General features: G+C 53.9%; 1 protein-coding gene across 1 annotated transcript; it reads left to right on the top strand.

The window, feature by feature from the left end:
* Nucleotides 1-1,985: 1,985 nt before the first annotated feature.
* On the top strand, nucleotides 1,986-23,159 carry LOC128721414 (uncharacterized). The gene is made up of 22 exons (XM_053815165.1): nucleotides 1,986-2,780; nucleotides 10,377-10,457; nucleotides 10,646-10,667; nucleotides 10,798-10,879; nucleotides 10,976-12,409; nucleotides 12,482-12,684; nucleotides 12,770-13,151; nucleotides 13,212-13,372; nucleotides 13,451-13,653; nucleotides 13,973-14,466; nucleotides 14,543-14,793; nucleotides 14,859-19,217; nucleotides 19,295-19,460; nucleotides 19,541-19,786; nucleotides 19,884-20,948; nucleotides 21,032-21,393; nucleotides 21,460-21,923; nucleotides 21,992-22,145; nucleotides 22,231-22,429; nucleotides 22,497-22,702; nucleotides 22,779-22,907; nucleotides 23,003-23,159. Exons 2-22 carry the CDS (start codon nucleotides 10,392-10,394, stop codon nucleotides 23,032-23,034), a joined length of 10,680 nt encoding a protein of 3,559 aa, XP_053671140.1. The 5' UTR covers nucleotides 1,986-2,780; nucleotides 10,377-10,391; the 3' UTR covers nucleotides 23,035-23,159.
* Nucleotides 23,160-24,401: the final 1,242 nt, after the last annotated feature.

Raw genomic sequence — 24,401 nt, 5'->3', positions numbered from 1 at the left:
TATGCGTCAGTTCCGTGCATTACCTCACCATGATTCAGGCAAGATGATCACCAGCGGGAATGTTCTTCTCACTTCCGATTATTTCTGTCTTCAACAGGTGGCCCGTTTTTCGTGTTGATAAAACTACTCGGGTCCTCATCTGTGGTTCGAAAACCACGTGGACCTCTGATTTGCGTCATGTTTCGGTGAGCGTAAATGTAACGTTTTTATTTGGCCGCAAGTTTAATCGCTTCATGATCCACCGGTCTGTTTTACCGGTTTGTTGAACACACAGGGGGCTGAGAGCCAAACAACACGGGGTGCGATTTTACGAGCAACAAGCACAAGAAGTAGCCCAGTGGCCGCTCGCTATCGCTCCAGCGTGCACCGTGATCTGGCTTTATGCCTCTTGGCGTCGAAAACAAACGAATGCATCCGGCCCGGGTGGCTCCCAAAATCTCACCCCCGGAACGATTCCCGGGCGGTTCCGTCGATTTGATGCAACTGGGCAGTTGCTCGGGAGCTGCAGCCTCGTGGCCGTGCGAAGGGTGAGCCTTCATTTTGTTTTTTCGTTCGCACATAGTTACCTTACTCGCTCGCTGGCCTCCAGCGCGGATGTGTTAATTTGAACCTCCCGTTTCTGGCCCCGTCCGATTAGGTAATGTTTAACGGTGATTTTTACGCTCAATTGGTGCGTCCCTTCCTTTGGCTAGAAACGGTCTGTCACCGGGCCTCGGCTCGGCTCGCCGTCTTTGGTCGTTCTTGGCCCGGATTTGATTAGGACAGACGGTGATTTGGAAAGTATTTTTTTTCTTCATCTTCTTTCGCTTGCGCCCAATGCGACACCCCTATTCGGACGCAACGTCCGGTATGCGAGCGTGCACGTCTAGAGGGCCTAGGCTTGGCTCCCTTTCGGTTACGGTATGTGTGGCCCAACGATCGATCGAGCGCAGGCTCGTGGTTCCAAATATTTTACACAATCGAACGCAATTTAGAGGGAAATTTTTACGGTCTGTCTCTCTCGATCTCTCGCTCTTTCCCTTTTCGATCGATCGATTTCGTTCTAGAACGTCCCTGATGACAATTATCACCCTCGACGAAGACGGTTCGGTGACACGCGGCCAACATTCGAACTGGTTCGTTCATTTGCATTCATTCGGGGTAGCGCTGTTGGAATCAGGTGGCCATTACACCGGGACCAGGACCCGCCCGATCACCTACCCACCCACTCGAGATGGTATTTAGAGCGGGTGAAAACACGGCTCGATGGTGCGGCACAACGCCGGGTGACAAATATGCTCATGCCAATACGCGGTCGCTCTCCAGCTGCGGTGTAGAATACCAAAGACTTCAACGCTTCACGGCAAGCGACGAACCCCATGGTCGGTCGGTCGGTCGGTCGGTTGAAATCGCGCGCGGTCCTTTTCGCGATGGCAAGGATGCGTTTGCTGTTGATCCTGGACCACACTTTCTCGTCCTTTTCGACGCTCGTCCCTACCAAATGGCGATCCTAACCCAAAAGGACGAGTGTGAAAGAAACCGACCGATAAACCAACACCACACCATTCCGTTCGTGTGCGTGGTTATGGGTTCGGTGTACCTGTCCCGGGATACACGCCAGCCCGGGCAAGGTGCACAAGCGTTCGTTTTCTTTTCCCTGCTCGGTGCGCCATCTCGCTCTGGTCCCCACGGGTGGTGGTTTTTCCCCCCGAGAGCGCGCAGTGTAAGGGTGGGTCGGGACGTGCGAAGGGTGCTTTTAAGATGCCGCACGGTGCCGCGACGCAAGAGGCCGGGCCGGGACGGGCGAACGCCACGGAACGGTCTCTCCGTGGTGGTTTCTCATTTCCTACTTTCCCGTGGCCCAAACCCCGGGGACCGTTGGCTGGCGAACGGGTGGTTCGTTCGCACCAATACCACCGCGCGCGCGTTTAGGGGTGCGCTAGTGGATCGCGAGAAGAATTTCTTCGGCGGCCTACGTCGACGGCCGTCAATACGCAGCCAACAGTGGAGCCAGCAAGGTGTCCGTGCTCCGTGCAGTCCGAGTCCGCGGCTGGTCTCTTCGAGGCAGCTCCACAGCAAGGTGAGCAGCGCGTCCAAAAAAGAAAAAAAAAGAAACGAATAAAAAACTCCCGTTTGGCCTGGATTGGGCTCCCGTGGCCAATCTGCTCTCTGCGCTTTCCCGTTGGTGGAAAACCCCTTGCAAGGGGGTGGTGAATGTGGCTTAAAGGTGAACGCGATTCGTGCGCGATTTTTCGGTAGTGAGAACTTATCGTTGGCGTGCCGTTCGGGCGTTGGTTGCGGGAGGTGTCCCGTGGTCGATCGCGACTTTACTGTTAGCCCTGCAGTGTGATCCACGTCCCAGTGTGTCCGAGTGCGTGTGTGTGTGTGTGTGCGTGCGTGCGTGTGTGTTGTGCCCGTGGCCCCGTTTTGCTAACCCGGGGAAGGCGAAATATTCGCCCGAAGAAACCGAATCCAGTGAAAATCTTCTCCACACCCATTCTCGCTTCTCACCCAACCGCCAACCCTGCACCCACACACCTTACCCGTGCCACGAGTGCGGGCGGGGGTGCCCATTGACCGCTCCTTACCGCTCCCCAAAAGGGGGAGGATCCCGGGAGCGAAACCAGTAGTGAATGTGGATGTGAAATCGCGAAGGAACCCAGCACCGTGCGCCGCGAAGAAGGCAAACAACAACAGGAGAACGACGAGGCGCGAGGAGGCGTGGAGCAGGGGAGGAGGAGAGAGAGAGAGAGGAGAGAAAAAGAAGGCAAAAAAAACTGGGGACGTAGACAATTTCTAAGGTATTCATTTCACATTTCTCAGCGTCGACCGAAGGGTATAGGGGTGGGTTTCGGAGGCTGGCTGGGGGTGAGATCGCGGCACACCACTACCAACGCACGGCGTCACAGCATCAACGGCGGCTGTGGGCTTTCGAGCCCAACAGAGAGCCCACAACCAGCGCTCCGTCCGTCATGGGCTTCTTGGATGCCATGGCGAGAGCTTTTTTTCGATCAGTGTTGGTGAGAGACGTCTTGAGTGTCTCGCTCACGCTAACGGGGCAGCCACAATAACGCGCTCTCGCTTGCACACGATCGCCGCCTAAGATCACCGATCGTGCAAGAAAGATCGCGCACCGGCGGTAGTGTGCGTGCGTGTGGGCTGCCACGAAAAGAGGCGTAAAAGAAGAAGAAAAAAAGCCCGTGGAGAGTAAAGGAAGACAAGAAAAAAAAGCCCACCATGTTTCGTGAGCTTACTCACTCTCCCGGGGTTGGGTCGGTGCTCTCGCTTCTTCCCGCAGGGCAGCCATCCCTCCGTTGCGCTCCCTTGCTCGCACGCAAAAGGGGCTGCGCGATCGGGCGCGATGGCTGGCGGTAGAAAGGAATTTACAGTTTGTGAAATGCGTGGAACCGCGGGATAAGTTGCTTGACCCATTTTTTGGGAAAAATATTTGATGAGTTGGCTAATCGGCGAAGCTGAGAGCGCGCCACTTGTCGCGAGTTGCGAAATGCGCACCGAGGGCGTGTGTGTGTGTGTGTTTGGTTTTTTATTTATTTTTTCCTGCTCGAATGATGCAGCCCATTTCGAGCCACCGAAAATGTGTGTAATTGCAAGCCAAATGCACTCCCGCCCGTTTCCCCTGGTGGCAAGGTGGCAAGGTGCCAAGACGAGTTACGGGGAGGGAGATAAATCACACCAAAATGGTGAAATTTCATCAGCTCACCGACGGCGAGAGCCACTCAATGACGACCTCTCGACGCACCCAGGTGGCTTGCGGGTACGGGAAAGTGAGAGAAAAATCAACAACCATTCGAAGCCCTTTTTTATGTTTAATTAAACACATCAATCAGCTTTCGATGCACACCGTCACCGATGCATTTGTCACCAGCGAAGCAACACGAGACGAGCAAAAACAAAAAAAAAAATTCCCCCACCTGCGACCACCTGTGCCTGATGGTGAATGGCCAAAGGGCCATCTCTTCCTTTCGCCACCTTCCTCGAACGTCATTTCCTCGGGCCTGGGTTTGGGTGATGCGAGGCGAAGAGGCTGTGAAAGATTACGACTCTGTCACGCGCCGACAGCATCCAACGACGCAACGCCACACAACGATCGTGTGACGGCATACACACACGGAAAGTTGCCCCCCTCCCCCCCTCTGACGCTCTTAGTCACCGGTGTGGCTTTTCTCCCCGCATCGCCGGGTGGCTTGTGAAAACGGTGGGCTCGAAAATCTCGTCCCAGGCGCGCTTTGGAATGCGCCGCCACGTTCGATCGCAGCCATTGCGCCCTTCAGGCGATACCCCTTTACCTCTCCCGCTCGGGCCGGGTGTGAGAAACCAGTCCCAGCACCCCTTATGACGATCCGACCCGCGCATGACGCACGGTCAGTGATCAATCCACCTTTCCACCGACCACAAAACCCGCTGACCGGTGGCTGCAGGTGACGGTGACGATGACTCTTCACCAGTGCGCCTTTCCGAGGCCCGCTAGCGGCTCGTGGGTGAGGTAGATTGCGAAAGGGTCGACGGACAGGGGTGCGCCTTTTTGCGCACTTCGATGGAGCCGCCGGTGCGAGAGCAGGAGCGGTGGCCGTTGTTGTTGTTGTCGCCATCATCGCAACCGTGGACCCGGCTGAGAGGGAGATTGGAAAGTTTTCGGTGTCGATGAGCCCGTCCTGCCGGTACGGTGTGAGGAGGGCAGAGGGCGATCGATGGGGATCCGTTGGCTCGATGATCGATGCCCAACGAAACCGACAGGCTAAACCGAAAGTGAAGTGCGAATCGAGTGTGCCGTCACGAATGGCACCGCGAATATCGCGCAAGGAAAGCTTGGCGTACCGACTGGTGTCTGGGGTTTGCTTTTCGCACCGTCGCAAACGGAACGGAAATGAAAATTAACAAAACTCCCAACACTGGCAGGCCCGAGCTTCAACGGCCCTTCGATCGTACGAGAAGGCTCGGGTATTGTTGGGTGTTTGCTTTTTTTTTGTACGTACGGGAACGGGAACGTAAAACGTGCGCCCCAAAACACACGCCCAAACGGAGAGTGCAAGTGGACCGGTGGGGATTAGATTCGCTCGCCCGTTTCCCTTACAGGCGGGCAAGCACAAAGCCCCCGCGATCGATCGAATCGATGCCGGTTGGTAGCGGAATGAGCCGCCCGCGAGCCTAATGGGATTTAAAAGGGAACTGGACCACGAGGCCACAGAAAACGGGCCGCTTGGGCAAGAATGTTAAGCCGCCGAGCTTGCTGGCGGAGAAATTTCGACCTCTGGCACGTCCTTTATTCCCTCTTCTTTGGGTTCTGCTTGGTGTGCGGGTGAAATTGGCCACCCGCGAGTTGGCGAATGTACGTGGGCCGCCAGGAATGCAACCGATCGGTGACACCCCTCCCCCAAAAACGGGCATCGTATTTGGGACTGTCGAAGCCCTTGCAAGGAATCTGGGAATCGAGGACGCGCCAGAGGCCAAAATTGGCGTCGCATAAATGGCACACCCCGGATGGACGCGGCTCCATTATGGCAATGTTGAAAGCTCCATCGAAATGAAGGGGTCCACACTGAAGGGGTTTAAGGGCTGGAAAGAGGTGGTAAGAGAACGGAGGGGGGTGATATAATTTCTCACATCGAAAAAACACACGCCATTGCACCGTTGCATCGAAGTAGGCTTCTCACAACCTCGCGGATCATTTCCATTGGCCGGAGACTTCAACGAACGCAAAGCGGCGGCAAGCGACGAACCCCGCATTTCGGTCCGTTTTGACGCTCGATTTGCCACGGCGCAAAGGCGGTACCGATCGTAATGAAACGCGCCCCGCAAGCATTTAGCGACAGATTATGATTCATCGCCATCGCCAGCGTTTGCTGAATTAAGCAGGCTTTCGATTGCAGCCCCCAAAAAAGCCCCCTTCTCACGGTGTGGTGACACGCGGTGCTGGTCGAAAGCGTTTTTCCACTTGAACTCGTTGTCTATCGTTGGGGGTGGGATTGCGCTGTACACCGAGGGGGCGGAATTTCGGTTCCGTATTGTGATTGTGCCGCCTATTGTGATGAATTTTTCAACAGCCACCCCACCCCCAGGTGAGCTCGTTATCGATCCACCACGGCGGTCGATTTTCCTTTCGATTTCACACCGGCAGGGTGCACGGTCCGGTCGTCATCGTCATCGTCGTCGTCGTTGTCGTGGAAAGCGGTTTCATTGAAAGGGGATTTGATCCGTCTAGGTGCCCGATCAACGCCGACCCGCGTGGCAAATTGCAGTTTTTGGGACCACCGGATACCGGGCAAACCAACCATTAGCATTCCACACCTTTCGCGCCCGGAAACGGTGCGTGAGCTGAAAAGCAAAAAGCCCTCCCCACGGGGACACCTCCATAAATCATCGGAGCCCTTTTCCGGCACGTCCGATCCTACGAATTGTCCGCTCCATGAAGGTTTGCTCAAGAGAAAGAGTGTAAGAGAGCGATCGAGAGAGTGTGTGACCCTTTCGAAGTCCTCTTTGCCTCTTTGCGTTGGCCTGACACCGCTCGAGGTGGACAGCAGGTAGTTCCGATTCGGGGTACGATAGACCTCATCGCCGGTAACAAGATTGACGCGTTGCGTTAGGGTGACCTGCGCGCGTAGGAATGTCGGTAGAAAGCGCCGGCTTTTGGGACGGGTGAAAATCAAACAGACAATCGTGCTGCGTCGTCGTTGATTCACGCCAACTGCTGAAGAACCGCTTCATTCGCGCTTGGCGGTTTAATTTCGTTAGTCAGCCCCGTCTGTTTGTGTGACTCCCACCAGCGGCACTGATGTCATTCGTGGGGTGGGAAAAAGATGCTCATCTTGAAGCACAACCCAGGCACAAAGAACTCTCGTTGGGGCCCTTCAGTGGCTGGGTTCGGGCTTCTTGATCGCGTCGAATGCAACCTAAAATTTAGAAAAACCATTGCCAACCACGCGATCGATCGGTTCCAAGTGGCTCGAATGAAGCCCAGCAGCATCACACGGTGAACGCGCGTTTTTCCAAGGACACCACGGCTCACGCTGATCGTAAATGTCTTGGCGCACCCTTTTTTTTCCTTTCAGCCCCCAGCAGGGACCCACACGACTCTGACTATGAGAGTGTGTGCACGAAGGAGAGAATGCCCACTAATGCAGGGGCGCATTCTTGCGCTCGGTGGGACACTTTTCGAACCTGCCCGCGTTCTTGTTCTTGATGTGGCCATGTTCCTGTGTTTGTGTGTGTGTGCGTGCGATCGTTCTTTGGTGGTCGGAGAATCAAGGTTAACGCGTTTTGTTGCGTTTAATCCGCCACCGTGGCGTTTCGGGGCACGCTGAAGCTTGATTTTCAAGCAACAGGTTTTCGGCTTAGACCCACGGCCAGTGGCAGTTGGAAGCGCATCCGTGGGCTGACGCGGTTGCATCCGGGGATGTGTGCGCGTGTGTATGAGTGACGCACCTCTCCACGACACGCTCGAAAGAACAGCCAAGACGCATGCTTAAGAACGGATCGTCGAAAGCGAGGCACCGTGTCGGGGTGGGATGGTCCGTTAAAACAGGGCCACGAAAAGCGGAAGACTAACAAGCAGAAGGCGATAGCAAACAAAAAGGCTCTAATAAACCCGCCCTCACTTCGCTTCACTTCACGGAACGCTTCCAGAAGTCCAGCAACAGGGGTGCATTCCAGTTTTCCCGCAATTGCAGCTCGATCGCAAAGCGCATCGGCGCTAGATCGAATGCAATAATGCATGGTCCCGGGAGCGACCAACAGGAACCAGAAACAGATCGTGTGTGTGTGTGTGTGGGATGGGTCTGGTTTTTCGCTGTTGAGTAACACACCGTTCCGCAGTCGGTGAACCAGCTGACAGAACCGTTGGTCGGGAAAAATGGATCACGCTAGGAAACGGCACGCTGACTCGACTGAGCCCGTTCGACGATCGTTTTACGATCGGACCGGTTTTCCGACAGATCGCGAGGGGGAAGGGATGGAAAGGGGGTTTGTCCACGTCACTAGAAACCCCTCCCCTTGATCTACGGCCGATAAACGGGAAAACGGAAAATGCGCACGGGCGCGAAAATGAAGACCGCTTGAGTTGCCACCGGTTAATGAGATGTAGACGCTCCGGACTCGGGACTTGGGACAACTTCCGCTGTTCCTTGAAGGGTTCTAGCAACCAATCACGACTCGTTGTCAATCGGCGGCGGTGGCGGCGTTATCAATCAGCATTCTTCCGTAATGTATGCCCTGGAGAGGAAATTATGCACCGCCGTTCACACGTGCTACTGCCCACAGAAAGGATGTAGGTCAAGTTAGTGCAGGCTCCGGCGATCGCAAGCCTTCTGCTCATTGACAGAGGGCTGGAATGCCATTTGTCAGCATCGCAAAGGCTTAATATTTCATGCCTCACTTACTAACCGGCTCCTACTCAACGCGATGGGATGCAATCTGCTTGAATAGCCCTCCTAGAGACCTTCTGCATCGCGAAGGCTCACTCGCTCGTGGCTTTATCAACCGCAATCGAGGTGCCGGTGGGAAATGGCCACGGAGACGGTTGTGGTGGATGTGGCGCTAATAGTGCCACCCCTCTGCCCACCCTGGACACCCTTGAAAGACTCCCCCCCCCCCGTCGATCAGATCGGACATTGAGGCACGCAATTCAGGCGCGTGTGTAAACAAATCGAGCCACCGGTGGCCTCGAAGACCAGCGAGCCCCCACGGTGGTTTCGCGGAAGGAAAGTGTGCTTCAAATGGGGGTCGGCCGCACCATCGGAAGCCGTCGGATGGAAAGCCGCGGGCCGCCTGCACCAACGCCACCACCACGGTGATCCAATTTGCTTTTATTGATCGCATTACATCGCATCCGATGTGGAGTGGGCCGCGCGAAAGAAAGCCCCCGGCCGACACGGGCCGCATCTAGCCGGGGCCGGAAGAAAAACCAAACAAAAAAAAAGAACTCAAAAGGGAAGCGCGGAACCCCCGATCAAGGTCTCGGCGGGGCCGACGACTGACCAACATAATCTGGCCGAATGTGCACCGGCGGAACGGCGAAAACGGCCGTTGTGAAGCTCGATGATATGCGAGCGAGCTTTGTGGCAACGTGCGCCATGATTTACCAACGTGCCTTCCCATCGGCGAGGCCAGTCAGTGTGGAGATGTGTATGCGTGTGTGTGTGTGTGTTTTTTTTTATTAACATCTCCTCCATCATCGGCCACGGCGTAAAGCGTGCTCGACGGCAGCACTCATGCGCAGGGAGCGAAGAATTAGCACCGGTGCCAGCACACCGATCGGTCACTGATGAGCAAATTATGGGGCCGGGGTTCCATTTTCACACACAACCGATGGTGCGAGGTTAAGTAAGAGAGCGTGCCGTTTTTTTTTCAAACTGCCTTTATGGTGATCTATGGCGTCCCTGCTTTAGTGCGTTTCGAAACACCGGTGAATTTTTGTTTCTCCTCTCCGGTTGCTTCGAGGGCCGTTGGGTTTTGATTTGTGGCCGTCCGCGCGTTAGCTCGCGGGCGTCTCAATTAACCCAGAAAAACAAAGGCACACGAAAATCGACGAACCTCGGAGGAGGTATTGTCACGAGTCGGTCGTGTCCTGTGACCGATGCGGAGGTGAAAGCCTTCCGTGGTCGTCTTCCACACTGCCCGATAACAGCCCTCGGTCGGTATGCGCAATTTCCGCGTTAAACAATCGCACGAAAATGCGACTGACCCAAAAAGAGCCCCATGGGTGCGGAGGAATCGCGACTCGTTAGAGAACCACGATGGCCGCTGGTCGCGTGACACGATTATTACTGGGCAGCATGGATTCGCCTTCGAATCGTCCAGGAGTGGCCATTTCGCGTGCCAAGTCTGTTCTGCACGCTATCGAAGACCCCAGGCGGGTGCGTCATCATGGTTCACTGACCCCGAATACAGTGACACTGTTTCGGTGGCCAAAATCGGCTTGGCTTGCGATCGGAATTCGGGCAGGTGAGCCGCGTCAGCTCGCGCAAATTCCACCGACGATCGACGATCGCGTGTGTTACGAGGCGTAAAGCAAACGAACCCCTAATTCAAGGGGGTGGGGGTTGAACGCGAGTTCGGGCACCGTCTTGGGGCGGTTCGATGGCCCCTCAGGCGCATCAGGCGTCATGTGTGTGTGTGTGTGTGTCGAAAGCGTGTGATTGTGCTTGTGTGTATGCTGATACCCGTTAGCTTTTCGCGACTCGCACGGAATAAATTATTGTCGCACCCTCCCGGGGTGGGTGGTTCTGCGTGTCTCGGTACCCACCCACCCACCCATCCACCCAGCCCAACCACCCCTGTGCCAACGCCCCGTAGTGTCGTAAAACTAACCTAAAGCTAATAAGCAACAAAAACGCTCACCCCGCCCGCATGTTTCGTTGTTTTGTTTCTCTTCCTTTCGGCAGTCAGAAGCTACCAACATGTACACGCTCCCTAAATGCTGGACCCTGCTGCTGATAGTCGCCGTAACGGGAATAGCCACTGAGGTAAGCGCGAGCTTCCGTGCGATACGCATCCCGTCACGGTTCTCATGTGCATTTGCATTTCCTCTGTGTTTTTTTGTTGTCTTTTACTCACTGTTTTCCACTCCTTACACGGTCGTCTTCCGGTGGAAACCGTCATCGGTGTGCGTGGCGTGTGGTTTTTTTTGTCTACTTCTCGGATCCAAAAACAGGATGTGCTTACATGTCCAAATGGTAAGTAGGCCTCGATTTTCCAACCCCAGCAAGCGGGTGCGTGTGACGTTTGGTGAGTTTTATTTACGCTTGTTGTTTTTTCTCCCCTCGCACGCTCGTACGTTTGTCGTTCTTATTCGATCGCGAATAGGCTGGAAACTACGAGGGCTGCACTGCTACAAGTACTTCAACGTGAAACACTCGTGGGAAAAGTCGGCCATACTATGCAAAAGGTAGGTGCCATTTTGCGGGATGAAAGGCTTTCCAAACAAACACACACACACATATATATATACCCACACATCAACATCGTCCTTTACCATCCTAAGGTACGGTTCCGAGCTGGTGACGGTGGACTCGTACGACGAGAACAACGCCACGTACCAGATTGCGACAGGCAGCGAGTACAGGACGCGAAATAACGTCAAGTACTGGCTTGGATTCGCGTCCCTTGACGACTTGAGGACGAACACGCTTGAGTCGACGTCCGGTGATCTGTTTTCGCAGTACTCCGGCTTCTGGGCAATCAACGAACCAAATCCGCAAGCGGGCGAATGTGTCGCGGCCAACCTCGGCGCTGTCGAGCAGAGCTGGGAATTGCGATCCTGCGAGACGTTGTTGCCATTCATGTGTAAGGCTCGAGCCTGCCCACAGCAGTCGTTCCACTGTTCGAACGGAGCCTGCGTTAACCAGGCGTACCGGTGTGATGGCAACGATGACTGCGGTGATGGCAGTGACGAGCTGGACTGCAGTGCCAGCTGCAACATCTATATGGCCTCGGGTGGGGACGTGATCGAGTCACCGAACTTCCCGCAGAAGTACACCTCGCTGCGATCGTGCAAGTGGACGCTCGAGGGTCCGCAGGGTAGCAACATCATCCTGCAGTTCCAGGAGTTCGACACGGAGAAGAACTTCGACACGGTGCAGATTCTGGTTGGCAGTCGCACCGAGGACACGGCCGTCTCACTGGCGACGCTCTCGGGCAAGGGTGATGTACCGGCTCGGACGTTCATCACCGCGTCCAACTTCATGATCGTGAAGTTTACCTCGGATGGAAGCGTCGAGAAGAAGGGTTTCCGTGCGACATGGAAGACGGAACCGCAAACGTGCGGTGGTGCGTTGCAAGCGAGCAAACAGGAACAGTACCTCAAGAGTCCGGGTTTCCCGCAAGCGTACCCGGGTGGGATCGAGTGTTTGTACGTGATCAGCGCGCGAAAAGGATACACCGTGTCGCTTGACGTGCAGGATCTTGACCTCAACGCTGACAGTGACTTTTTGCTGGTGCGAGACGGTGACAGTGCACATGACAGGCCGATCGCGAAACTGACAGGAACACTCCAGGATCGATCGAGTCGCGTTATCATCTCCACTGGCAACAAGCTGTACTTGTACTTCAGTACGGCTCTAGCGCAGCCAGCTCGTGGCTTTAACATTCGGTATGTGGAGGGTTGTACGGCGGCCGTGAATGCGGCCAATGGCACAGTCTCTTCACCGGCGCACGGACTCGCACCGTACCCGAACAACCAGGAATGTTACTTCGTCATCCACAACCCATCCGGTAAGCCTCTATCGATGCGCTTCGTTGACTTTGACGTGCATCGGTCCGACCTGGTGCAGGTGTTCGACGGACCCTCGACTTCTGGAGTACGCCTACACGCTGGCAATGGTTTCACGGACAGCAATGCACCTAAGATCACGCTCACGGCCTCCTCAGGCAAGATGCTGCTCAAGTTCATCACTGACGCACTGTACAACGCCAAGGGGTAAGTACCAACAGCACGAATAGTCAAACATGATAAGGAGAATGTGACCTAATCGCGCGCGTTCTTCTGTAGTTGGTCCGCAGAGTTTTCGGCTGACTGTCCCGAGCTGAAGCCGGGCATGGGAGCGATCTCGAGCAGTCGAGACACCGCGTTTGGAACCGTCATCAACTTCACGTGTCCAGTTGGGCAAGAGTTCGCTACGGGCAAGAACCGCATCACGACCGTCTGCCAGAATGGCGGCAACTGGAGTGCCAGCTACATCCCCGACTGTCAAGGTAAGTCCCGGGAGTCTGATCCCGATCCCACGATCTTCTTTCATGGTTATTAACGCTGACCGTTTCCCCATGCGTCCGAAAACAGAGGTGTACTGTGGTCCAGTGCCACAGATCGACAACGGTTTCTCGTTCAAGACGACCAATGTGACATATCGCGGCGTTGCGACCTACCAGTGTTATGCTGGGTTCGCGTTCGGGTCCGGCCTGGCCACGGAGACCATCTCCTGTCTGGCTGACGGAACCTGGGAGCGACAACCGGCTTGTATGGCGTCACAATGCCCACCACTGCCAGAAGTGGCACACGCGAATGTCACCGTGTTGAACGGAGGTGGACGCAGCTACGGTACGATCATCAGCTACGAATGCATCCCGGGTTATGTGCGCACAGGTCGACCCATCCTGATCTGCATGTCCAACGGCCAGTGGAGCAGTGCTGTGCCGAGTTGTTCACGCAAGCAGTGTTACAAGTAGGTCACGACCGATGTTTCCACTTTCGCCTCGTTAACGCAGCCTTTTCCATCACGCAGGATTCCGGACATCCAGAATGGGTACGTCGTGGACAAGACGCGCGAGTACTTCTTCGGGGATGAAGCACGCGTCCAGTGCTACAAGGGCTACCGTTTGATTGGCTCGCACACTGTCAAGTGCAGCGAGCAGCAAGACTTCTCTAATGTTCCGGTCTGTGAAGGTAGGTCATGACCGAGAGCAGCCAGCAGCCTCACCTCAGCTATCAGGCGGACTCTAAAGCATGTTCTTCTGCTTGCAGATATTGATGAATGTCAAACGTCACAGTGTGACGCATCGTCGACCGAGTGCATGAACGCGGCCGGGTCGTTCCATTGCAAGTGTAAAACGGGTTACACCTCGTCCATGGAATGCCGCCCCGTGGTCGATCTAGGCCTCTCAAACGGTGGTATATCCGACGACAGCGTAACGGTGTCATCAACAGCAAATGGCTACGACAAAGGCGTAAGTACTGCTGCAGGTTTAGACCAAGACCCACGGGTTGGTTAGATTTGTCGTTCGCCAGCGAGTTGCTTGACATTTCCATCGCAGCGTGCCACTTGCTTGTCAAGCTTCTAGCATTCCTTTCACTTTGCTCTGTTAATGACCTCCTCCTACTACTCCACTGTGGCACCTGCGTGCGTGGGACACGCGAAAGAAACCGGAATTCGCACGGGACTGATTGTTCTACTGCGTTGGCTACCCAATTGACACTCGTTAACAAGATACGATCTACTCTTTCTCTCTCTCTCTCTCTCTCTCTTTCGCGCGCCCTTGTTCTCAGATGATTCGTCTCAACTCCGTGGGCTGGTGTGGCAGCGGAAAGGAACGTGGCTCGAACTGGGTGATCATCGACCTGAAAGCACCGACCATCGTGCGCGGCTTCCGGACCATGTCCGTGCAGCGGATGGACGGGGCGTTGGCCTTCACGTCCGCGATTCGGCTCGAGTACTCGGACGACATGACGGACGTGTTCAAGGACTACGCCAACCCGGACGGAACGGCGGTTGAGTTCCGCATTCTGGAGCCGACCCTTTCGATTCTGAACCTCCCGATGCCGATCGAGGCGCGGTATATCAAGTTCAAGATCCAGGATTTCGTTGTGGCACCGTGTATCAAGCTCGAGATCATGGGTTGCACGCGGCTCGACTGTTTGGACGTAAACGAGTGCGCTAAGGATAATGGAGGGTGCAACCAGAAGTGCGTCAACTCGCCGGGATCGTACAAGTGCGCTTGTAACTTTGGTTACGAGTTGTTCCGCCAGAATGGCACTGAAGGGTAAGTTTGGGAAGCAAGTTATAATGGTTGTAATGACTTCAGTGACTGTAATGTCTTGCTTCCTTCTCTACGGTAGATTCTTCATCGAACGACATGAGACTGGTGAGCAGGATGGTGATGTGTACCAGCGCAACAAGACGTGCGTGCGCAAGATGTGTCCCGCATTGTCCGATCCGGAGAATGGCAAGCTTTTGAGCAGTGAGCTGCAGCATCATTTTGGAGACGTCGTACGGTTCCATTGCAACTTCGGCTACGTGCTGTCGGGTAGTTCATCGTTGTCTTGTATGTCGAATGGAAACTGGAACGCCTCCATGCCAAAGTGCTTGAGTAAGTAATTGGCCCAACTGACAGATTCCACATGAGACTAATGCGATTGACCTCTTCCTCGACAGGTGCCAAGTGTGTCTCACTACCGGATGACGAGAAGGAGGGCCTGTTCGTAAAACGCGGGGATCAGAACGATATCCTGGTGCCGTTCAGCGAGAACGTGACGCTTGAGTGTGGAACAGCTGGGAAGCAGATCGGCCGGACGGCGATATCAACCTTCCGGCAGTGTGTGTTCGATCCACAACCGGGCTATCCGGACTACTGGCTCTCGGGTGTGTTGCCAACCTGTTCGCGGGCCGATTGTGGCGTTCCAATGCCAACGGCCGGAGCAGAGTACGGTCAGTACGCTGACACGCGCTATATGAGCTCGTTCTTCTTCGGCTGCCAGAACACATTCAAGCTGGCGGGTCAGACCACCATGAACGATAATGTGGTTCGTTGTCAGGCGAACGGCGTGTGGGACTTTGGTGATCTTCGGTGCGAGGGTCCGGTGTGTGTGGATCCTGGTCGACCAAACGATGGCTTCCAGGTGGCGAACAGCTACGAACAAAACTCGGAAGTACTGTTCGGATGCTCAAGGGCCGGCTACATCCTAATCAACCCGCGACCGATCACGTGCGTGAAGCAGCCAGAGTGTAAGACGATCAAACCGATCGGCATCTCGTCGGGACTGATCCCGGACAGTGCAATCAACGCAACATCTGAACGGGCGAACTACGAGGCACGAAACGTGCGCCTGAACTCGGTCACAGGTTGGTGCGGCAAGCAGGAGACGTTCACGTACGTGAGCGTCGATCTTGGCAAGGTACACCGCGTGAAGGCGCTGCTTGTGAAGGGTGTCGTCACAAACGACATCGTAGGCCGCCCCACCGAGATCCGGTTCTTCTACAAGCAGTCTGAGAAGGAGGACTACGTCGTGTACTTCCCGAATTTCAACCTCACGAAGCGCGATCCGGGCAACTACGGTGAGCTGGCCATGATCACGCTACCAAAGTACGTGCAGGCACGCTTTGTGATCCTTGGCATTGTGAGCTACATGGACAACCCGTGTCTGAAGTTTGAGCTGATGGGTTGCGAAGAACCTGCCGCTGATCCGCTGCTTGGTTACGACTACGGTTACTCACCGTGCGTCGACAACGAGCCACCGATCTTCCAGAACTGCCCGCAGCAACCGATCCTGGTGAAACGTGGTCCTAATGGCGAGGTCCTGCCGCTCAACTTCACCGAACCGACGGCCTTGGACAACTCTGGTTCGATTGCGCGACTCGAGGTAAAACCACCACACTTCAAACCGACAGCAAACGTGCTCGAGAACACGGTTGTGAAGTACATCGCGTACGATTACGACGGTAACGTGGCTATCTGCGAGATCAACATAACTGTGCCGGACATCACGCCACCACTGCTCGACTGCCCGCAGAGCTTCGTGATCGAGCTGGGTGAGAAGCAGCAGAATTACTACGTCAACTTTAACGACACTGTCCGGCGCGTGAAGGCCTCGGACGCGTCTGGGGACGTGCGCATTGAATACGTACCAGAAGCGGCCTCAATCCCACTCGGAGGTTTCCGCAACGTGACCGTCGTTGCGACGGATCGGTTCAACAACCGTGCAACCTGCCACTTCCAGGTGTCCGTTCAACCGACCCAATGCGTCGATTGGGACCTACAAGCACCTGGCAATGGGGATATCCGCTGTACCACTCAAGAGTCGGGAGGAGTCGAGTGCGAGGCCACGTGTAACGCTGGTTTCCGGTTCACGGATGCGGACAAGAAGAAGGTGTTCACGTGCAAGAAGGGCCGTTTCTGGAAGCCATCTTCGGTCGTACCGGATTGCGTGTCGGAGAACACACAGCGTGCCGATTACCAGGTGGTCGCGACTACGACCTACCGCGCGAATGGCGTCGTATCGGAGCAATGTTTGCCGCAGTATCAGGAACAAACAGCACAGCACTTCAGCAGCCTGAGCAGCGTGCTGTCACAACGTTGTTCGGCCGTGTACGTCAACATGAACGTAACGATCTTGCGATCGGTGCCGCGTTTGCTTGAAGAGAACGTCGTGCAGATGGACTTCATCCTGTTGATCGACCCAGCTGTGAAGCAACCGCAACTGTACGACCTGTGCGGTTCTACGCTGAATCTCATCTTCGACCTGAGTGTGCCGTACGCAAGTGCCGCCATCGAACCGTTGTCCAACGTACGATCGATCGGTAACGAGTGTCCACCACTGCGTGCCCTTAAGAGCTCCATCTCGCGTGGATTCACGTGTGGTGTCGGTGAGGTGTTGAACATGGACACGAGTGATGTACCGCGGTGTCTGCACTGTCCAGCTGGTACATATGCCGGTGAGGGTCAGAAGGCTTGTTCACCTTGCTCGAAGGGTTTCTACCAGCATCGTGAACGACAGGGTTCGTGTCTCAAGTGCCCAGTTGGGACGTACACGCGTGAGGATGGCTCTAAGGCCGTCCAAGATTGTGTGCCCATCTGCGGTTATGGTACCTACTCACCTACCGGTCTTGTGCCGTGTCTCGAGTGCCCAAGAAACTCCTTCTCGGCAGTTCCACCACTCGGTGGATTCCGCGATTGTCAGGCCTGCCCAAGTGGTACCTTCACGTATCAACCGGCTGCTCAGAGTGAATCCGATTGTCGACGCAAGTGTCCTGCTGGATCGTACTCACACACAGGCCTAGCACCATGTTCGCCTTGCCCCAAACACTATTACCAGAAGGGTGAGGGCGCCACCGGATGTACCGAGTGTCCTTCAGGACGACGTACGGACACGGTTGGTTCGGTAACGGCCGACGATTGCAAACCGATCACGTGTAACGAGAACAGCTGCCAACATGGTGGATTGTGCGTGCCACTCGGTCACGATATCCACTGTTTCTGTCCGGCCGGTTTCTCTGGATCACGGTGTGAACTGGACATCGACGAATGTGCCTCGCAGCCGTGTTACAACGGTGGAACCTGTCGCGATCTACCTCAAGGATACGAATGCCGATGCGCACGTGGCTACACCGGTATTAACTGCCAGGAAGCGAAGAGTGATTGCGATGCGGATCCATGCCCGGCCAGAGCCATGTGCAAGGACGAACCGGGTTTCGGCAACTACACGTGCATGTGCCGCAGCGGGTACACCGGTGACAACTGTGACATCACGATCGACCCATGCTCGGCTGGTGAAAACCCATGCGGTAACGGAGCCACGTGTGTGGCGCTACAACAGGGTCGCTTCCGGTGCGAATGCACACCCGGTTGGGAGGGCCACCTGTGCTCGGTTAACACGGACGATTGTGCTGAAAAGCCGTGTCTTTTGGGAGCGAATTGCACGGATTTGGTGAACGATTTCAGCTGCACATGTCCAGCCGGATTCGCGGGAAAACGCTGCCAGGATAAGGTGAACCTGTGCCTTTCGGAACCCTGCAATCACGGTATGTGTGTGGATCGGTACTTCTACCACGAGTGCGTGTGCAACCCAGGCTGGACCGGGTCGGCTTGTGATGTCAACATGGACGAGTGCGATGGTGCACCCTGCGAAAATGGCGGCGTTTGTACGGATCTCGTCAACGATTACCAGTGCACGTGCGCTGATGGTTACACCGGCAAGAACTGCCAACACGCGGTGGATGATTGCGCAAGCGCGCCTTGTCAGAATGGTGGCAGTTGCGTGGATCGATTGGATGGATTCGCGTGCCAATGCCGACCTGGATACGTGGGTGTGCAGTGTGAGACGGACCGAAACGAGTGCCTAAGCGATCCATGCAGTCCAATCGGTACGGAGAAGTGTACGGATCGAGAGAATGCATTCGAATGTGTCTGCCGGCAGGGCTTCGAGGGTCGGCTGTGTGACACCGACATTGATGATTGCGAGTACGCACCTTGCCAGAATGGTGGCACTTGTCTTGACCGAGTCGGTGGCTTTGAGTGTGAATGTCCACCTGGTTGGACGGGTGAACGATGCGATGCTCAGGTGACGGCATGTGATGCTGAACGACCGTGCAAGAATGATGCTCAGTGCATCGATCTGTTTGAGGACTTCTTCTGCGTGTGCCCGAGCGGAACGGATGGCAAAAAGTGTGAGACGGCACCGGATCGGTGTATCGGTCAGCCATGTATGCATTCGGGTCAATGCAAGGATTACGGATCTGGATTGAACTGCTCGTGCTCGATGGATTTCACGGGTGTTGGATGTCAGTACGAGTTCGACGCTTGTGAGGCTGGTACGTGCCAGAACGGAGCGACTTGTGTTGATCGGGGTGCTGGGTATCAATGCGTTTGCCCACCGGGATACACTGGACGGAACTGCGAACATGATCAGGTGGACTGTAAGGATAACTCCTGCCCACCGGGTGCCGTTTGCGTGGATCTGAACAACGACTTCTACTGCCAGTGTCCGTTCAACCTGACTGGAGATGATTGTCGCAAGTGTAAGTGTTGTCGACGAATCCTGTACTGTACCTTTAGCTCTGTTCGTATGTCTCTAATAATTCGTGATCTTCCACAGCGGTACAAATCGACTACGATCTGTACTTCAGCGATCCCTATCACTCGTCCGCCTCGCAGGTGGTTCCATTCTACACGACCGCCTCTGACAGCCTTACGGTGGCCATGTGGGTACAGTTTGCGCAGAAAGATGACACGGGTATCTTCATCACGCTATATTCCGCAAAGTACGTAGCACCTCTTGGTGTACGGGGTTCAAAATTCGCGACAGAAGCTGAATTCTCATTCTCTGCCTTTTCTTCCACAGCGCACCGAACGTGATCACGAAACGCAGGACAATGTTGCAGGCCCACTCGAGCGGCGTTCAGGTGTCGTTCTTCGAGGATCTGCAGGACGTGTTCCTGCCATTCAAGGAGTACAGCACCATCAACGATGGACAGTGGCACCACATCGCCGTAGTGTGGAACGGAAAAACGGGACAGCTCATGCTTATCACTGAAGGCTTCATCGCCAGCAAGGCGGAGTACGGCTTGAACCAAGCCCTGCCCAAGTAGTAAGTAAAACGTTCGAATAGCTCCCTCTTGTGATCGAGTTTTAGAGCCGAAATATTGATGGGTTTGCGTTCTTTCTTTCACGTGTCCTTTCTCTAGCTGTTGGCCAGTGCTGGGTGCTCCGCTGATGGACGGCAACCGAAAGGAAGCGTACAGTGACCTCGGCTTCCAGGGTAAGCTGACAAAGGTGCAGATCTGGAGCCGCGCGCTAGACGTAACGAACGAGATCCAGAAGCAGGTGCGCGATTGCCGCAGTGAACCGGTTTTGTACAAAAACCTCGTGTTAAATTGGGCCGGATACGAGCAGACGCTCGGTGGAGTGCAACGATCGGTCCCGTCAACTTGTGGTCAACGGAAATGCCGCCCTGGATATGCTGGTCCGAACTGCCAACAACTCCAGGTGGATCGTGAACCGCCCCAGATCGAGTACTGCCCATCGGACCTGTGGATTGAGGCGAAGAACGGCTCGACAGTGGTGAACTGGGAAGAACCACGATTCACGGACAACATCGGTATCTCGAAGATCGTCGAAAGGAACGGCCACCGATCAGGCGAAACGCTACTGTGGGGTATCTACGAGGTCATGTACCTGGCGTACGATGCCGCTGGCAACACTGCCGCTTGCAGCTTTACGGTGACGATCGTGGCCGATTTTTGTCCAGCACTGGCTGATCCTCTCGGTGGGTCACAAAGCTGTAAGGATTGGGGCGCAGGAGGGCAGTTCAAAGTGTGCGAGATCGCGTGCAACTCTGGCATGAAGTTCTCGCAGGTTGTTCCGAGGTTCTACACCTGCGGTACTGAGGGCTTCTGGAGGCCAACTGCCCAACCGAACGTGCCACTCGTCTATCCGTCTTGCTCGCCAACGAAACCAGCCCAACGGCTGGTTCGCATCCAGATGCAGTTCCCATCGGACGTGTTGTGTAACGAGGCTGGCCAGGGAGTGCTGCGACAACGCATCAAGATGGCGATCAATGCACTCAATCGCGACTGGAACCTGTGCTCGTACTCGATGGAGGGCTCGCGCGAATGTCGTAACGTCGAGATTGATGTCCAGTGCAACAAGAACCGGCATCCGAACATCGTGAAGCGTCAGGCAGCCGTGTTGCAGGTTTCTCCAAATCCCGAGAGCGCATACGCCGTCAATGCAACCATCCCAATCAAGAGGTACCAACGTCAGGGTGTTGAAGACTATGAATAGCCGTCTCACCATAAAAAAAAACACTTTTCTCTGTCTCTTTCTGCAACAGTGAGATCGTCAGCAACTCAAACGGACAGCGAGTCAGCACACTGAGCCTGCTGGAGAAGCTCATCCTGGAGGACAACCAGTTCGCGGTGCAGGACATCCTGCCGAACACGTTTGGAGATGCGGCGTCGCTAAACCTCATCACGGAGTACGCTTGCCCACCGGGACAGGTCGTGGTCGAACCGGACTGCGTACCATGCGCTGTAGGAACATTCTACAACTCGACCAGCAAGGCGTGTCTGCCTTGTCCAGAAGGATCGTACCAGCCCGAGATCGGTCAGTTGCAGTGCAAGAGCTGCCCGAATATTGCCGGTCGTGCGGGTGTGACGGCACTCGTTGGCGCTAGATCAGCCGTCGAATGCAAAGGTAAGTGTTTCTCGTTGACTCGTGCCAACGTGCGCTCTAATGTGGGATTCTTCGACACTCTTATAGAACGATGTGCTGCCGGTAAATACCTGGACTCGGTTACCGGGCTTTGCCAACCGTGCGGTTTTGGTTACTACCAGCCCAACGAAGGATCGTTCTCCTGCGAGAACTGCGGCTTAGGACAGACGACGCGAACGGCTGAGGCGACAAGCCGTAGCGAGTGTCGGGACGAGTGTAATTCCGGTATGCAGCTTGGCCTGGAAGGCAAATGTGAGCCGTGTCCACGTGGCACTTACCGCAAACAGGGCGTTCATTCGTCGTGTCTTGCGTGTCAGAATGGCCGTACGACGGCTAAGCTGGGCTCGTCCAGCGTCGAGGAGTGCTCGTTGCCGGTCTGTTCACCTGGTACCTACCTCAATGGCACGTTGAACGTGTGTGTCGAATGCCGCAAGGGCTTCTATCAAGCTGAGTTCCAGCAAACTTCGTGCATTCCGTGTCCACCAAACCACACCACTCGAAGCACGGCAGCGGTAAGTTTGAAATACCTTTCAACGTAGGTTAGAAGTTCCTTTACATATTATGTTTCTTTCTGATGTAGAATAACAAAAATGAGTGCATCAACCCGTGCGAAGACGTGCAGGATGGTTCGCCACGTTGCGACCCTAATGCGTTCTGCATACTGATCCCAGAGACGTCCGATTTCAAGTGCGAGTGCAAGCCAGGCTTCAATGGCACGGGAATGGAGTGTTCGGGTAAGCATCCTAGTTCATGATCCTCTTTGCTTTGGTGCGGTTGAGTTTAATGCATCTGTTGTATGTTTTCCTTGTTTCCTTCCAGACATGTGCAATGGTTTCTGCGAGAACTCTGGTCACTGCGTCAAGGATGCCAAGGGTATGCCGTCCTGTAGATGCAAGGGATCGTTTACTGGTACGAAGTGTACGGAGCGGTCTGAGTTCGCGTACATCGCCGGTGGCGTAGCAGCCACCGTTATCTTCATCATACTCATCGTGCTGCTCATCTGGATGATATGCGCCCGGTAAGTAGATCCCGTCAGGTGATCCTGTGCGACGTGTACTAACCATGTGTCCTATCGTCCTTCGCAGAGCCAACCGCAAACGGGACCCGAAGAAGATCATCTCACCAGCTGCGGATCAGACGGGATCGCAGGTTAACTTCTACTACGGAGCTCACACGCCATATGCCGAGAGTATTGCTCCGTCGCACCACAGCACTTACGCGCATTATTATGACGACGAGGAGGACGGTTGGGAGATGCCCAACTTCTACAATGAGACGTATCTTAAAGATGGTAAGTTGAGTTTCAAATGTGAGGCATTGTGATGAGGCGAATTACTAAGGGGCTCGATTCCTTTCACCACTCGCAGATCAATTCATCGGAGTTCAAGGTGCCAACGGAAAGCTTAATTCGTTGGCTCGATCTAATGCATCGTTGTACGGTACGAAGGACGATCTATACGATCGGCTAAAACGTCACGCTTATACCGGTAAAAAAGGTAAGCCGCCTCGTGCTTCTCTCGCACAACGCGAAAGGATTTTTCCAGGACGTTCTCAACTAACCTTGGCAATTGTTGTTTCTTCTCTTTCGCAGACAAAAGTGACACGGACAGTGAGGAGCATTAGGCATCGTTGTTTAGTTTAAGGCTTAGCTCATATTAAAATCCCTTCGAAATACTCTTGTATAAAAATATTAAGTAGAACAAGACGAAAGAGGACGAACAAAAAACAAGAACAACATAACGAAACACGCGGGAACACAACCTTTTCATTGAATAAATTGTATGTTTTAAATTACGACTTTTAACCACGGCTGGTGTACTGTTTGCATTGATTTATCTGATACTGTTCGAAATAGTGTAATGGACCCTAAAAAACAATCAATTACTTAGTGGTTAGCTATTACTGAGAAACTGTATGCTTTGAAATTCAAAAATACATTGAGCTCAATAATCGTGATTGAATGAAATTTATTCCACAGCCCAAAACCGGTCAATGGTAGTGAGGCGGAGAAAGTAGATCGTGGGAACGAAGAGCTTGAAAAGTATTAATTATGCACGTTGACCTCAAAATACGCGCCAACCGTGAAACGCTTTGTAACTCGATGGGAAACTGCTTACAAAGATCGCTTGTTTGCATGTCTTTATGTAATCTAAAGACAATGTATTTTAAATTGTAGTCTTTGACAGGGGATTGGGTGATGTTCAACAGCAAACTCGATGTACAAAATGAAAGTCATACAATTTGTTGGTTTTGATTCGTGCTGGAAAGGCAACAGCTCAACAATTTTACCACAGTTTTTGATGAAGCGTGTCAAGAGCCGAAATGAAGCGTTTTACCACAGTACACTTACTCTACGCGATCTCTAGATCAGATTTTAATGATCATCGTCTGATCTTTTTTTCTCTTCAATAGCTTTCTTGAATGTTAAATTATTCTAAAAATGGAGTATTTATTTATTTGTATACCTTTGCCTGCATTGATTTGAGAGGGATATTTGAAAGGTTTTCGTTTAAAATATATTTTGCTGTTGTAGGGTTTCGGATTTGTCACACGTTCGAAGAGTCGAAGTATGACAGTAACGTCAAAAGTGTCAGAAAGAGTTCGTGTGTGCATGGTTGTTTCGGTCGGGTATCTATTCGGCATTTTTAGTGGTTTTAGGCATGGAATTGGATTTAATACTAACGCATAAACAAAGATAAGCGATAAACGACCCAAGAACAGATCAAGGCAATTTGTGTGATAGCTTAATAGGTCTAACAGAAGGATATTATCAACGCACTAGAGAGAACAAGCTTGAAGCGAAGGAACTGCACACTAAACTGTCAACTCACAAGCTAGCATAGATAGTTTCGAGCCATCGATAGTTTCGAGAGTGAATTTGCCGGTCAATGAGCAATAGAGAACTTCGATTCACATTGAATAAGGTAAAAGGCCGGAAAGTGCCAAAAAAGCCGGATTTCTTCCAGTCCGTTCGCAGTAAAAACTCTCAG

The sequence above is a fragment of the Anopheles nili genome, chromosome 2 (assembly GCF_943737925.1).
Source record: "Anopheles nili chromosome 2, idAnoNiliSN_F5_01, whole genome shotgun sequence".
Classification (NCBI taxonomy): domain Eukaryota; kingdom Metazoa; phylum Arthropoda; class Insecta; order Diptera; family Culicidae; genus Anopheles; species Anopheles nili.
The sequence above is the reverse complement of the archived record's forward strand: the minus strand, read 5'-3'. Positions and strand labels throughout refer to the sequence as shown.

What these genes read in the sequence shown, in the direction of transcription:
- LOC128721414 (XM_053815165.1), top strand. Translation starts at nt 10,392, where the DNA reads ATGTACACGCTCCCTAAATGCTGGACCCTGCTGCTGATAGTCGCCGTA. An exon ending in CAAATGGCTACGACAAAGGC is followed by an intron (nt 13,654 to 13,972) that starts GTAAGTACTGCT and finishes CCTTGTTCTCAG; the next exon opens with ATGATTCGTCTCAACTCCGT. An exon ending in TGGAGATGATTGTCGCAAGT is followed by an intron (nt 19,218 to 19,294) that starts GTAAGTGTTGTC and finishes GATCTTCCACAG; the next exon opens with CGGTACAAATCGACTACGAT.